General features: G+C 46.2%; 1 protein-coding gene across 1 annotated transcript in view; it reads right to left on the bottom strand.

Annotated features, from left to right (window-relative positions):
* Window positions 1–16,451, bottom strand: part of IPO9 (importin 9) — a 40,166-nt gene that overhangs the window by 23,495 nt on the left and 220 nt on the right. Inside the window, exons 2-7 of the mRNA XM_041422573.1 lie at window positions 5,595–5,656; window positions 4,857–4,943; window positions 3,707–3,908; window positions 3,183–3,271; window positions 2,805–2,891; window positions 1,024–1,143 (exon numbers count right to left, since the gene is read on the bottom strand). Of these exons, the coding sequence (XP_041278507.1) occupies window positions 1,024–1,143; window positions 2,805–2,891; window positions 3,183–3,271; window positions 3,707–3,908; window positions 4,857–4,943; window positions 5,595–5,656 (647 nt within the window). The remainder of the gene's footprint in view (window positions 1–1,023; window positions 1,144–2,804; window positions 2,892–3,182; window positions 3,272–3,706; window positions 3,909–4,856; window positions 4,944–5,594; window positions 5,657–16,451) is intronic.

Genomic DNA, 16,451 nt, shown 5'->3' with positions numbered 1-16,451 from the left:
AAAACCCACAAGAGACACTCTCTTAACAGAACTGCCTACATCCTTCCCCAAATTGCTTTCCAGTAGTGCTGCACAGCAACAGCAGCTCCAGCTATTCCTAGAGTATGAGACATGCAGCCCCTCACTGAGAAGCCATAGGATGCCCAGACCAGGTACTGCTGCCTTGAATAGGACTAAGAAAAGTTCCACAAGACAGAGCTCAGGAGCTGCTGGTTTGGTAACACAACAGCACCCTCCCAGCATGTATTTTCACTACTTCACCACAAAGCTGGTCCATCCTGAAAAACTTTTGACACTTGTTTTCATAACTTCCTTATTGTTTCCTTCATGGAAATGAATGTGCCTCAGTGCCCATCCTCAGAAACTGACCTGAGTGTTGCTCACCCCAGCACACAGGCAGGGAAATTAAAGATCTGGATTTGATCTTACAACTGATGCTTTTGGCTCTTTGCTCTCCCATGCTGCAGCAGCACACCCTACAGCTCCAGTGCTTTCCAAGCCGTTACAGGGTCTGCACTGGCCCTCATCCTCATGCACACAGAGCTCTCCAATCCAATCTCCTTTCTACAGGAAACCAGCACAGTACAAAGCCCTTCCATCTCTCTTTCTCAGAGATCATTTAGCATTAAAGAGCAGACAAGCTCCAGAAAAGCACCTGCACTTAATAAGCTTTTACAACTTCACTGCAGCAGAATTCTACAGCACCTTTAGAAAAGATTGGTATTTAACTACAGATTATGATGTCCAAGATACACTAGATCAGCAAATGACAGAGACAGATGGTCCTATGGACCAGATTCCTGTGGATCATTTTACAGACAGAATCTCATGGATCTCATCATAGGTATCTTCAGTAAAGGTGGACTACTTGTTCCACTGTTGATGGTGCTGGGAGCCAAAAGCCTTCACTGTTCATACCATGAGCTTACTGGGAGATGTGCCACTTGAGTTTGTTTTCCAGCACATCTGAGTGTGTGCTGGTATTCAACTCTTTCTCCACCTAACCAGCCCTAAGTGACTCACCTTTAAAACTTCCATCTTAAACCCGCTATCCGATGTTGGTCCATCAGGCATCTGCAGGGCCTGGACAAAGGCTTCTGTGAACTGCTGCACCACAGGAAAAATCAGGACCTTGGCAGCACCCTGGTAACAGACAATGCAAGCACAGCATTGAATACCAGATATTGAACCCCCACATCTGACAGATCTAGAAGCAGCAGCAAATGCACTTTTCTGTTACAAAACAGAAGAGGAGCTCATGGCAACTGCAGAATATTGCAAAGTCACATTAAAGCTGCTTCAGACATCACTTGGGCTCTCTCTTTAGCTAAGGAACTAAGCTCAGCTGAATTCCACTCTTCAGAACCCCACAGCACAGGCTCCCACAAAACACACACTTACATCCAACTTATCAAGTCTCAAGAGAGATCCAGACAATCCAGTCTGGAGAGCCCCAGGAGCAGTGGGGCCCATCCTAGAGAGGCATTTCATTTGATGAGCTGAATCCTGCCCTGCACCCCCAGGCTTCAAAACCAACCTGGGGTGGGTTCCATCACACACACAATCACCCCAAACCCTGCAGCTGGCATTTATCTCCCTGCAGAGCCTCTATGTCCCAAACCAAACACGCTGAGTATCGACAGCTGGCCTGAAGATTAACAGGATGATTCTTCCTAGGAAAATGCAGCAAGTATTTTTCCAGATGTCAGAGCACTCCATAAGCAGTCCTTGGCAGAGCAAGTAATACAGGACCAAAATAATTTTATTGAGATTATTCCTCATAAACCCATAGCCAGGACAGCGAAGTCCTATGTCTAAATCAATTAAATCAATTAGGAAATGCCATTTTTAAAAAGATTCCCTTTTTCTTTTTTTTTTCTTTTTTTTTTTTTAAGTAAAATTTCAATAGAAAAGGTTTAGTATTCAACGTAAAGGACACTTTCAGCCCTTCTCCAGAATAAGAGTGGGGAGCTACTACTATCTCTTAGATATTGGTATCAGCTGCATGATACAGTGCATGAATAACCTTGCCATGGCAGTACAGATACAATGTAATTACCAGAACTTTCCAAATGTCTGCACTGGATTGCTCCGCGTCCAAACAGGGAGGGAAGAGCCACTAGACTGAGAGTCACCCTTCCCTATCCTTACACCCCAAAAAGTTAAAAATAACCATTTATTGTCTGGGAGTGCTGGAAAAGCCACTTGACAAAGGCCATTTACAATGCAGATGTGCTCAGTTAGAGCCAGACAGCAGACTCACGTCAAGCTGCTTGACTGCTGTGTTTGTTTCTTAACAGCTATTCTTCCAACACTGGGCTGGGTTTGGCTTCCCCCATCCCTTCAGGAACACAAGGCCAAGGTGCCTCCTGAAGTACAGGGTGAAGCTCCAGGAGCTCGGAACCAAAGCCTCGCCCAAGGGTCCCCCGGCGCCCAAGGCCTGGGAGGTGACCGGGACACGGCTCAGCTGAAGAATGGAAGCCAAGTCACGGATTTCCAAACAAAGGGATGATACTCCATCTCTACACTTCCCCATGCTGACTCCCCCCTTTCCTGAGCTCTTACAAGCATGTCTGTTGATAAAGCAAAAATTAACCTTAATTATGGAAACCAAGTCCCACTATCAAGGCATGCATGTAAAGCAGGGAGTCAGCTACTTTACATGTATTAAATTACAGCCTCTTCCCCTGAATTCCAGCTGACACAGTATGTAATTTTCCAGTATTCATTTCCATGTTAACAATTATTTAGAACCTCACTCAGTTTGAATTCAAAGCATCTTGTATGTCAAGTTAAATTCTTGCCTTTTCCAGCTCCTCCATGTTACAGATCATGTGGGCACACGTGGTAAATATCTCCACTGCGCGTGACCTCGTGCGAATCCCATACACCTAGATAGAAGTTAAACATTAGGAACACAACATTCTTCTTACACAAGATACTTCCTTTAATTATCTTTTAATTGTATTTAATTTTCGCTTTAGCTTTATTCTCTTATTTTATTATTGGCTTCAACGTTTCTCTTGAAACATTAGCTGCCATCAACTATTATATCTTTAAGAAAATTCTTTAAGTCTAACTCATACTACAGTATGACTTAACCATTAAATCTGGAGTTTCTCTGTTCCAAGAAACATTCTCACTAATTTCATCCAATACCAACCTCACTGTGAAGATCATACCTCTGCCATTGTGAAAATTTTGTACATCTCTGGAAGAATAACTGGAGCTACAAGTGGCATCTGTATGTCTGTCACTTCTCGGGTAAATTCTAAAAAACGGAAAAAAATAAAAGAAGTTCTTATAAGAAATCCAATTTGTAGGGAACAGCAGCAATAGAACCATTGGGAAACATTACGTCATTGAAACATGCTGATTTGCACTTCACTAGACTAGGGTCATCTGATCTACCTGAGGCAATCCTGAAAGGCAAGCAGAAAAATATCGCACTAAAACTGCAGGTATCTGGAAAACAGGGTGTTACAGTCAAAGTCCCTGCTGAGCTCTACCCTGCAGCACAGCACCTCCTTCCCCAGCTCTCATAACACCTGCTGAGCACAATTCCAGCAACAGGCACCAGGCCCAGGGGAAGAGAGCAAGAAAAATCCAATTTCTTCAGTTTGGATGAAACGCAACACAATACTGGCACGAGGAAAAGCCTAAACAGCTTCCTACAGCAGCCCTGCCCAGCCGCGGCACCACAGACCTGTGAGCACTCTCATGGCTCCGTGCACGGCGTTGACATCCCCGCTGACCAGCATCTCCATGAGCAGGTTGAAGAGCTCGGGCCAGGCCTCAGGCCAGTCCCAGTGGGCGATGGCTGACACAGCGTAGGCGACGCTCGAGCGCACCTTGCTGATGGACTCCCTCAGCCCGTTGGGCAGCAGCTCCCTGATAGCAACTTTTGCCTGTAGAAAACAACAGCACTCAGAATAGATCCACAGCCACAGCACAATCTGATAAAAAAAAAATCTAGACCTATGACTGCATCCTGATATTGATTCAATGCTGGTTTTATAAAATGAACATCCAGGAGACAAAAACACTCCTGCACACTACACCCCGTAATTTAGGGAAAACCGCATGGTGTGTTTTAACATAGCATCATCTCACACACAGCATTAGACAAGCACAGAGCAAATAGCACACAGCTGCAGCTACACAGGATGTACAAATCTACATGGAAAACATCCAGAGTTAGCTGAGATAAATCCCAGCTTCAGTGTCAGGGACTATGTTTGCTTACTTTGGAAGATTTCAGTAAACAAGAACAGTCACCCAGCCCTGAAGGGACAGGAAAAAATAAAAGCCACTTCTGGGACATAATTCAAGCAATTATCTCTGGATGGGATGAATCATATTCTAGATATGAAAGATGCTCCAGTCAACAGTCAGAGTGGAAAGGGCTGGAATCTCTGGCCATCTTAGCTGTTAAATACTCCTGCTGAACAGATTCTTAATGAAACCCAGCAGCTTTAAACTAAAATTTGTCATGGGAAAATAACCTTTAAGTCCCAAGATGTACAACAAATGATTTAGCAAATCTCCAAAAAAAGACTGCCAGAATCAGTATTTGTGAAACTTAGGAAGCAGCTTTTCTTCTAGTCTTGTTCTGAGAGTAGCAGGAGCATTGTGGCTGAACTTTCCCTACAGGAAGCAGCCCAAGCTTCTCAAGCCCAGTGTTGTTTTAAGCAAATGAAAACAGATTTTTGAAGTGCCAAATGTCAAAAAACCTTAACTGAAGCCATTAATCCTCAAAATACACATGGGTGCTGGTGCTTCTTTAACTGTCTAAAGAATTCATATTCTTGATGGATAAAGTGTTTCAAATCAGACAATGTAAAACCAAGTCTTACCCTTTCTGTGGTCTCTGGAGGTCTAAACTTTTCAGACTGAGAGCACCAGTGAGTTTCCACATACTGTTTGAGAATAACAGACGCCAGCTGTATCAGGAGAGAGGTCAGGAATCAGGGACATATCCTGGAACCACTGCAAGGATCACCCCTGACCCATCTGCTCAGCCTACTATCCCATCATACTTCTTTTAGAGGGGCATCAGGACTTGCCAAAAATGCAAAAAAAAATCCATGAAATGGACCACAAAGTTACTGTGGTAAAAAGAACTGCTGGGTATCCATGGAGCAGCACTGGCCTGCACAATGGACCACAAAGTTACTGTGGTAAAAAGAACTGCTGGGTATCCATGGAGCAGCAATGGCCTGCACTGACCCAAGGCAGCTGCTCTAGAAAGGCACAAGATTCAGGTTGCAGAGTAACTAAAGAAATACTTCCTTTCCATGTAGGAAAATACCTACAGAAAAAGTTTCTGAAAAGAGAAGCCACACTTCTGCTTGCTGATGTCTACCACCCACCTCCTAAGTTGTGTCTATTTCCAGTACAGTATTGTCTCAGCACCAGGTTCATTAAGTCCAAAAAAAATTTTTTCAAAAGATGTTAGAGCATAACACCAGAAGAATGTTGAAAGAAAGACTCAGAAAGCTACTCCCAATTTTTCACCTGAAAACGTGGAAGAATCTTTTAAAAACCAAGGAAATTTCTATTTAAATTCTTTCTGCAGTTCCAGGGAAACTCACCTGCCGGATAGCCAGAGCTCCCTGAGGATCCACAGTCAGTTCTGCTAAATGAACACCAAATTCTGCAAGGAAAAAAGCCCAAATATTGGTATTGTAACTTTTATTGCCACACAGCAAAAGTCATTAAGATTTTTGGAGAAGGACATCATACCAATTGAGTGACTCATATGCAGGAAGGAGAAGGCAATTCCAAAGCACAGCTACTCAAATAAATCATAAGCATTAATTCTCCCCTGTGCTCTCCACAAAAATTTCATTTATTGTCTTGGCATCTTATTTTCTTCTCTCATGGGCAAAAAAGTTTGCAATACAGGCTAATAACAAGGAAATTATTTAAATACATATATAAAACTCTTATGTACAATGTAAAATCATTACTCGAGTTTCTAGAGGAGAAATGCATGGGGCAGATCCAGGCTGGAGTAAGACAGCAGCAGGCTGGCAGCCAGCAGTCCCGTTGTGGACACCCTGGGTTCATCCACAGGGATGGGCAGGCATCGCTTCAGCTGTCCCAGCCCTCCCCCTGCCACTGCCAGGACACACAGACACCTTCCCGAGCAAACCCTGCCCAGGACAGTGACACCAGCACTGCCTGGACAACCCTGGGGCTGCGGGACCTTCTCCTGCAAAGAATCAGCCCAGAAAAAGCAAGAGCTCCTTGTGGCTTCTTGAGGCTTCTTGCCAAGTAAGCTCCATGACAAAGGCAAAGTTCAAACACTTGTAACAATTCTGTTGATGCTGAGCACAGGAAATAAAAGCCTGGAAGAGCAGCTGTTCTGGTATGGTAAATCCATAGAACTCAATAAATTTGCTTAAAATTGCAATTTTAAGTTTCAGGCAGCTGATAACTGTCCTAAATATTTCATTTAATTTCACTAGTCTGCTTAAGAAATACATTTGTGATGTTTTAGTTTTTAGAAGCCATGGAGCAGAAGTTATGCCCTGGGGTCCTGTCAGCACACCCTGCCTCCTGCAGACAGGCTAAACGTGCTGACAGCATCCCTGACAAACACAGACCAAAAATTCTTCTCGAAAGGAGTTCTGTGACTTTCCTCAGCAGCACATCTGAGTGCTTCACAAATGGCTGAGTGTCTCCTAATACTCACTTTACTGCTAAGAGGCTTTTCTGGGTTGGGAGATAATTGCCTCTCATTTTCACTGGCACACAGTGAACATACCCAGTTCCTTTACCCTTTCTTCACAGATCATGTATTTAAGAAAGAGGAAAATAACCCTCTTATCCCAGCTGTGAAAGCAGGGAGCCTCATTCCAAGACATACTTAACATAATACTTCTCTTAACTGAAGCAATCATTATTCTATGTGCTATCTATGATTTCCATGATCAAGTGTGGCATTGCATTTCAGCCCTATCTTTAAAGGGTGAGTTGCAAGGGTACAAGGAGTATAAATGGAAAGCTTAGAAGGTTAGAAATAGGTATAAAGGAAGCCAGAGTAACTGCAACTGCTTCACACAGCTACAACTCAGTATATCAGTTCACAACCCTTAATTTGTTTACATATATGCATTTGATGTATTCTCTCTGCATACACTGGAAAGGTGGAATGGACCCACAAGGATCATCCAGTACAGCTCTGATGAATGGCTTACACCCTATGGAGAGGAGCAGTGTCTGCCACACAGTCCTCTAAACTATGTGGATAAGGAGGTTTAATGGCAGGAGGAAGAGGTTTAATCATGGCCTGTGATTTACAATATTTAGTTTCTCCATTTTCCAACACCTTAGTTCTGCTCTCCAGGCAGACTGCAGTGCCATTGTTGGGACACCAGACCTACTCACTGCTGCAGTGACCAAGAGTTCTGTCCTACAAACCCCCTGGGTCTGACAATAAGCCACTGACATCCCCCCATCAGGTTTCCAGCCTGATAGCCTAATATAAAAAAATATTACAAAACTGCATCTTCCTAACTGATAAATTACCATTATGGCAAATTCTTATCAGGAATCCTGTTGAATTCAGATCACTCACACCCAGCACTTGTTTAAGGAGTAAGCCAGCTCTCCTGTCAAACCAAAATTAGATGGATTTATCAAGAACAGATCACATAAAAAAGTACTAGTTGTGTAGCAGCTATTTATCCTAATGTTATAGACACTGACAAGCTGTTAAATGAGCTGCTCCAAGAATATTTCCAGGGACTGACATTACACTGATCCTTGCACAGCTCACTGGCTCCTCTTTTCTCAAAGGATGGTTTATTGTTGGGTTCTTTCCCAGTTGGCTGGAAATATCATGGGTAAATGCAGTTCAAATGGCCCTTGATAGGCAATTCCTTCACTTATATTTTGTAAATTTCAGATATGAGAAATACCAACTCTTCTCCCCAAGATAAAGTCTGTAAACCACAAATACTAGAAGCTTTTAATGAAGCTTTTTTTTACGTGCTCTGGCATAGACAGCACTTAGCAAACACATTTTCTCCCAGCTCTGCTTCTCCTCTTCATTAACCTCAATATTAATAAATTCAAACTCTCCTCCTTTATCTACCATGTAACCAGTTTATGCTTTGTAAATTTCAGATATGAGAAATACAAAGTCTTCTCCCCAAGATAAAGTCTGTAAACCACAAATACTAGAAGCTTTTAATGAAGCTTTTTTTTACGTGCTCTGGCATAGACAGCACTTAGCAAACACATTTTCTCCCAGCTCTGCTTCTCCTCTTCATTAACCTCAATATTAATAAATTCAAACTCTCCTCCTTTATCTACCATTTTATGTAACCTCTTCACCCCCAACTTTTTTGCAAAACTAAGCCACATGAAACCAAAAATTACTTGTAAGCAAGCAGGAAGGAATAAATGAGCAGAAGTTTCTACTGAATCTTTGCAACTACCTGCCTAGTCAAAAGGGGCCAGCACTGACCAAGTCCAGCTCAGCACATGCACGCAGAGCTGGCTCAGGAGCTGCTAAAGGTCCCTTTCAGTGTCTCTGCTGAGGGCAGAGACAGGGTGAGGCAGAGAAAGGCCTGGTGAATCCAGGTAGCCCACGGCCACTGACACTCCAAACTAAGCAACACTTGGTCTGCAGAGGCTGGATCTCACCACCACCACAGCAACACCAGAAACTGAGTTCCCTTTACCAGTACTTGCCCACCTTTGTGCCTCGTGCTCCTCAGCCACACAGGCACAGATGTTTTCCACAGACCTGGCTTTCAATAACATCATCATAAAGCAACTTGGGTTGAAAGGGACCTTGGGTGGTCACCCAGTCCAATCCCCTGCTCAAAACAGGGCCAGCCAAGAGATCAGACCAGCACAGCATGAAATGAGGATCTGCAGACAGACTAGGAGGAAACACCAAGCAAGAATCTAATGCTTAGCCAGAGTTCTGACACTCTACACATGTGCTGCTTTGGGAACTTCTTCATCCTCCGTCATGATGCTCAAGAACTGCTCCAAAAGCACTCCTGTTGTTAGCCACCTCTGAAAACTGCATTCATATTTTCCTCATTTCTCAGCAAAAGACAGAAAGATTGAGGTCACACTTCTCCAGAAGCTGTGCTGGTTTTAAGTATCTCCTGTGAAACCCTTCTTCACAACTTCTCCCTACACTCAACATACCTGCAGCATTTCACAGAGCAAACACTAGTGTTTGCTGCTGGGAATAACCTTTCTTCCCCACAGGCAGTATCATATGTTGCAATGTGGCCATTTCTTGTTTCAACTTCCCTGTTACAAATCAGTTCAATATTAAAGTTTACCCCTGTTAAGAATTCAACTCAAGCCACACACAGGACTTCCACTCATCTCTGCCTATCACTCACTCTACTACAATTCAAGTTACAGCCAAAAGAGCACCACAAAACCACATGTTGTGGTCATGTCTATATTCTCCAGAATCTCTCCTTCCAAACAATGCTTGAGTTTATGGCATAAAATCATGTACTCACAGAGTACCTGATACAACACTGAAATCCCTCCTGAAGCGATATTAAAGCAGTTCTGTTGGGAAAAAGCTGACCATAAGCAAAACCACACTGAACCAGGAAAGCTCAAGTGATGCAATATGTTTTGTGCCATTATGATACCTGTAGGTGCTCTGGTACAAAAGGACAGCAAACTGTATCATGAAAATACCATCAGAGAATCAACGAGTTTTAAAGCAACAAACTGAACGTGCTGAGCCACCTGCTCTGCAAGAGGAGACAGTGAAGGAACATTTACAAGACCCATAAAGCCACTCTTCCATTCTGAAATCACATTCAAATCAAAGCACTGGTGGTCTTCTAGAAAGGACTAGTCTCAAACTAGATGGACAGGAGGGTCAACATGCCCAGACCGACACAGGTGTCAATCTGCCAGGGTCAGCACCATCTTCACAGCCACCTGCACATCGCAGCTTCTGGCAACAGACAGCCTTGAAAAGGACTGAGCTGAAGGTGTCTTTTCACACACAGGGTGTCACAACATAAGCCATGATGAAGATGGCCTTATGATGCCTTTCTACCTGCAAAAAGGACACACAGAAATACACAAGACAGACAGACAAAAGAAAGGCAATTCTCCAGCCTGGAGCCATTCATCTCTCACCACCATGTTTCCAGAGCACAAGAGCCGACAGCTCAGAAATTAAATACTGTCACCATAAAACATCAGACCTGGAATCTAACCTGGCAAGCAGGGAGCAGTGTTTTCCAACTGTCTTAGAAGCTGCCATTAAACCTCCTTATCCACATAATTTAGAGGGGGTGTAAGCCATTCAACAGAGTTGGACTGGATGATCCTTGTGGGTCCATTCCAACTCAGAAGTCTGTGATTCTCAGCAGTCTGAGCCTTCCTGCAGGACATGAACTCCTCAGAGTGCCACTGCCCTGCTCTGGCATTCCTGGAGATGACTTGGGCTCCACACATGTTCTCCAACACAGTAAGACCTAGAGGAAGAGCCCATCTTCCCACACTGGGTAATTATCCTCAGTGATATGACACTGGCAGTAGTGCACACCATCGGGGTGGTGCGTGGTGCTACCTGGATGGACCAGAGAGAGGGAACAGAAGCCCCACTTCACCAGCAACACACTGGTACCACAGTGGAGCCAAGTCAGACACACAGCAGCACCACTCCACAGCTGCAGCTCTTATTTCTCTGCCTTCCCCCTGCAGACTCAGACACTCCTTTTATTTATGTTCCACTATAATCTAGAGACAACAAAGGTTACCAGGTGAACTCTCCTCTTTCCAGAGACAGACAGTAATGCATCTGCCATCCCCAAGCTGCCAAGTGGTGCCTGTTTCCTCAGCAGACATAAGATGCAGAAGCAGGTGAGAGAGACTGAGTTGCTGAGATCTATCAGTTGCCAAAGGGTGACACGGTGGGAATAAACTTCTACCATGTCCTTAATCCAGATTAGACATCCCCTATTCCTCCAGAGCACATGTACAGAGTCAGACAGGACACTCCCCTTGAACAGTTCAGCCTGTTCCAGAGGCTTTGACTGTGCGCTGTTACTCATCTTGTGCAAGCACTGGCCAAATCCACTGTCACCATGCTGCAGGGAGCTCAACTGCATCCTCCAAACACCTGAACCATCCTGACCTGGCTAAAACCTGCCTGGAAGAGAGAGCAGCACACACCACACAGGAGAGCCAACAGCTGCATTGGCCAAACCACATTACACAACCCAACCCATGAGCAGCTTAGGAAAAGAGGTGGGGGCAGAGCAACGCTGCCCCAACACACCCAAGAAAATGCTGGCATTGGGAACCTCCTGAAATGGATGTTATACCCAATCCTTGTATTCAGTGGTTCTTGAGGAGATTTTTTTCTCCACGAATGCTAAACCATTTTAAAACCATTTCTACTTCTAACATCCAGCAGCAATGAATTCCACAGTTTGCACACTGGGGCAACAGCCTAATTCTGCCTGTTTCAGATTAATTTTCCCTGACAGCCCAGGATATTCCATGATTCTGTGATCTCAGCTTTATGAAAAGTCACAAACAATCCCTCCTCACTCACCTTCTCTGTAGCTTAATTATTTCAGGGCCCCCATCTCTGCTAACCCTCTCCCAGGCAGAAAAGCCAATGAATTAGGTCCTTTGAAAATAGAAGCTTTTCCACACCTCTGTGAGCGTCTGTGCTGCCTTTTTGCTGCCCTGCTTGATCCCTGCAGGAGCAGCAGGCCAGTAATGCATGCAGCACTGGCTGTGGAAGCATGAGGAATTTATGACGGCTTTGTTCTCTGTTCCCTCTTAACGGTCCATTTGGCTTATTGGAGCACGACAAAGCAGTGATTGGGTATTTTCAGGGAACTCTCCACACAGACAATGGGATTTCTTCTCCCGAGGACAATAGTTAGGACCGCCCATAACTTTTTAGGGCATTATTTGGACTGGCTCCCCTTCCCCCAACACTGCTCTGCTGACCAACACTGACTAGTTACACCTTCTGTGTCTGCACTCAACACACCTTGTGAAATCATCCTGTAAGTTGTGTCACTGATTCTCACTCTGGCTCAGCAGCACTATCACCAACTTTGTACCACCACTACTCACTCTGTTCCACATCATTTACAGATGTGCTGAGCAGCTCAGCTTCAGCTGGGACTCCTGACCCTGCCAGTCAAGAGCTGTGGTCAGGAGCTCAGTTTCTGCAAAAAAGTTTCAGCAAGTGAACTTTCTAAGAGCTTTCTGGGAGTCCCAGGACTCCTTCAAAGAATTCTTCTGCCACAACAATTTCATGTGGCTGTCTCTTCTCATTCCAACTGCTGGATTTTAACCATAACAGGCAGTGCAAAACCCACACCATTCCCCTGTACCAGACCCTGGTGCTCTTCACCTTGGAGCCCTCACTAAAGGCTGTCCCATGTTTACCAGCTAAGTATTAAGCTGGTCCTTAAGTGGCAAGTTTTACAGCCCAACTTTTGCACAGTGAATGTCTGAGTTCCTCTAAACTCTGGGAGATCCATTCTTTAGCACTTGCTGCTTATGGCAAGTAAAAAAAAAAAAAAAAAGTAAGTGGAATTGCTTCTACTCAGGCTTCAATCTGGAAGCCCTGGTGTGTCTCCTGCAGAGGCTCCCCAATGTTGCAAGTCAACATCAGCACAAGGAATTTGGCTCTGCAGTCCTTCTGTACTGAATGGACCTTCCCAGGTACCTTCGCTGGCTTTGAACACTTCTGAAACCTTTTCTGTTTCTGCAACATTTGAAAGCATTTTAAGTTTTTATGACTTTAACTAGTTCTTCCTCGATCTCTTTTTGCCCTACTTTCATTTGTTTTGCATTAGAAGTGCCAACACTCTTTCCTACTCCTTCACTTGTACTTCAGCATCTTCTTCATGGTGCTTAATGATACATTTTTTGCTCTTTTAAAGCACTTGTGACACACACGATCTACATTTCTCTACTTCAATAGTACTGTGCTGGCACACACCATAGCTCCTCCTCTTGGTTTTTGCAACCTTGTCCATATCAAAAACAGCACAGAAAGGAGAATATAGTTTATTCTTCCCATGCTGCCTGACCAATACAAGAGAGGGGGAACCAAAGGTCTGCAAAATAATTCCCTGAAAGAGACCTCAGGAGTTTTCCAGACAAACCCCCATGATCAAAACAGAATCTGCAGCATTAGATCAGGGTGCTCAATTTTCCAGGCAGATCTTGGAGATACTCAAGGATGGAAATAACAGTTTTTACAGACAATCTGCTTAAAAATTTCTTATGTTCAGTTGGAACCTCTTGTTTCAAGTGCCCATTTATCCCTCAACCTCTCTCACCTCTCAGTGTCCCCACAATCTCTTCATAGTTACCAGAAGCTGCTGTCAGACCCACACCCAAAACCCTCTTGCTTCCCCAGTGGAAAACCCCTCAACCTCAGCATCACCTCAAGCAGTGAGTGCTGCAATTCCCCTGCCCAGCCCCTGCCCTTTTGCTGAACTCACTCCCCTTTGCTGCTCTCATCCTGGGGGGTGGGAGCAAAACTGCCCAGGTATCCCAGGTGTGGTCTAACAAGCACTGACTGGACAGGGCTGATCACTGCCTCTGATCCTGTGCTCCAGGGCACACTGTCCAGCTCACCAGGCACTGGTATTTCCTGGCCCTTTGTCCCAAGGCTGCTCCCTGGCCAGGCAGTGCCTGACCCACATCCCAGCAGTGGGTTCTCCTGTCCCAGGAGCAGAACGTGCTCTCTGTCCTTGCTGAGTTCCTCTGGCTCTGCTCCTGCAGGGCTCTCTGGAGAGCAGCCCTGCCCTCAGGACATCAACTGCCTCCCCTCCAGTCTGGTGTCACCTGCCAGCTGCTTGTGCAGGTGCCCTGCAGCCTCCTCCAGGTGACAGGGACAGATCCTGCACCAGACCTCAGAGTTCTGGCGCTACAACCACAGAGAATTATCGGGGACTTCAGCAGATTTGTAAAAGCAACAGAAGGGTGGATGACTCCATTCCTCTTACCATAACATCCACTAAATACAATTCTGCAATCCTGGGCTCTCAAAGGCACTTCAGGGACATCTATTGCCTAGAACCCTCAGAAAACAATTTCTCTGGGAATCTGTCACTCAGATTGTGGAAAGGTTCAGACTCTTTGGGAAGAAGCTGTCACTGATCCTGGGCTCTCAAAGGCACTTCAGGGACATCTATTGCCTAGAACCCTCAGAAAACATTATTCTCTGGGAATCTGTCACTCAGACTGTGGAAAGGTTCAGACTCTTTGGGGAGAAGCTGTCACTAAAGTAGTAGCTGTGAAGGCCAAGGCTCCACGGTCAATGAAGTTCCCAGCACTTCCAGATTTGTGCTGCTGCAATGTCATCAAACCACTCCATGAAATTCCAAGAGCTGTGGGGGCGACACACAGAATTCCTGGTAATGCCAGGAAGAGCTAAGCTGAGTGTGGTACAAGCACTTTAAGGGAATGCACAACAACAAACATTTTATCAAACAATCTGCCTGCCTTCACTCCCAGAGCAGCAAAATCACAACATCACTCTTGACCCTATCTCACCCTTACACCTTCCCTCTTTGTACCACAAACTGCCTCTGGTAACACTTCTGAGCTGAAGTTCAGGAGCTGAAAGAGTTCACAAAACACATCCAGAACAGTGCAATCAGACTAAAGGTAAGGCAAAATTTCCAGGAGGGTCCACAAACAACCAGCCCATCAAGCTGCCAGGCCACAGGCTAAACTTCAGGCCCGGGGTTGCAGTGCTGCACTATCCAGCTCCTGTCACAGCAGATCATCTCCAATCTTCCCACAGTTTCTACAAACTCCAGTGATTTGGGCTGAAGCAAAATAAAATGTTAGCATTAATAGGTTTTTAAATGTATCTTCCACACAGAAAAAGCAGCCAGCGCATGAACTAACCTAGTGCCACCATAAAAAGGCCAAAAGAGTAGTGGAATTATTAGAGACACTGCTTGAACTTGGGGTGTTTGCTCACTTAAAATCTCTCTTTCCAAAGCCACAGGCCAGTTGCCATCCAGCTCCACTGTCCTGCTTATCCTCAGCTTTCCATAACAGACAGTGGGGCTCTGTCACTGGAGTTTCACACTGGATGGGGGCACAGCTACATCCTGGCCACACTCAACCTCAAACACACCATATACAGATGACAACCTGCAGGACATGGGCACATGTGGGAGCAGGGCAGGGTCTCCAGATGGAAGGGCTCTCCATGACCATCCTGGGGACTCCAGCTGAGGTGGACCAAAGTACCCAGAGCAACAGCCCTGCTGCTTCACCACCCCGGCCCCTCCAGGGCCTACCCTGGTGAGCTCAGAGCGCTGCTTGGTGCCCAGCTCTCACACAGTTTGCTCACTTAAAATCTCTCTTTCCAAAGCCACAGGCCAGTTGCCATCCAGCTCCACTGTCCTGCTTATCCTCAGCTTTCCATAACAGACAGTGGGGCTCTGTCACTGGAGTTTCACACTGGATGAGGGCACAGCTACATCCTGGCCACCCTCAACCTCAAACACACCATGTACAGATGACAACCTGCAGGACATGGGCACATGTGGGAGTAGGGCAGGCTCTCCATGACCCTCATGTGACCATCCTGGGGACTCCAGCTGAGGTGGACCAAAGTACCCAGAGCAACAGCCCTGCTGCTTCACCACCCCGGCCCCTCCAGGGCCTACCCTGGTGAGCTCAGAGCGCTGCTTGGTGCCCAGCTCTCACACAGCCCCCAGACGCAGCCGGGGGCAGAGCCCCCCTGCCCCCCTGCCCAGAGCAGAGCCCCGAACACGCCCCGCTGCAGGCGGGGGCAGCCCGGCCCTGCGGCACCGAGCCCTGCGGCGGGGCAGGGGCTGCTCCGGAGAGAGACACGGAGCTACTGGAGCGGGTCTAGTGAGGCCACAAAGATGATGAGGGGTCTGGAGCATCTCTCTGGTGAGCAGAGCCTCTGGGAGGTGGGATTGTTTAGTCTAGAGAAGACTGAGAGGGAAATCTCAGCAATCCATACAAGTACCTCCACGGCGGGTGCCAAGGGGTTGGTGCCAGACTCTTCTCAGCAGTGCCCAGCGACAGGACAAGGAGCAATGGCCATAAACTAAACCACAAGAAGTTCCACCTCAACATGAGGAAGAACTTTACATTCAGGGAGGCAGAGCACTGGAACAGCTCCCCAGGGAGGTCGCTCTCCGCAGACACTCCAAACCCCCCGGGACGTGTCTCCGTCACCTGCTCCAGGTGACCCTGCCTGGGCAGGGGCTTGGCCTGGATGATCTCCAAAGGTCCCTTCAGCCCCAACTATTCTGTGATTCCGGGAGAGACATCGGGCACACACCGACAGCCGGCAGGAAACCAGCCACAGCCGCCCGCTCCCGCCGGCTCGAGCGACGAGGCTGGAAGTTTCGGCCGAGGCCAAAGCGCAGCCATGAGGCGCCGGTACCGGGAATGGCTCTGGC

This window comes from Onychostruthus taczanowskii, unplaced genomic scaffold, assembly GCF_017590055.1.
Source record: "Onychostruthus taczanowskii isolate IOZ18803 unplaced genomic scaffold, ASM1759005v1 scaffold74, whole genome shotgun sequence".
Lineage (NCBI taxonomy): Eukaryota > Metazoa > Chordata > Aves > Passeriformes > Passeridae > Onychostruthus > Onychostruthus taczanowskii.
This window is presented reverse-complemented; position numbering and strand designations above follow the sequence as displayed.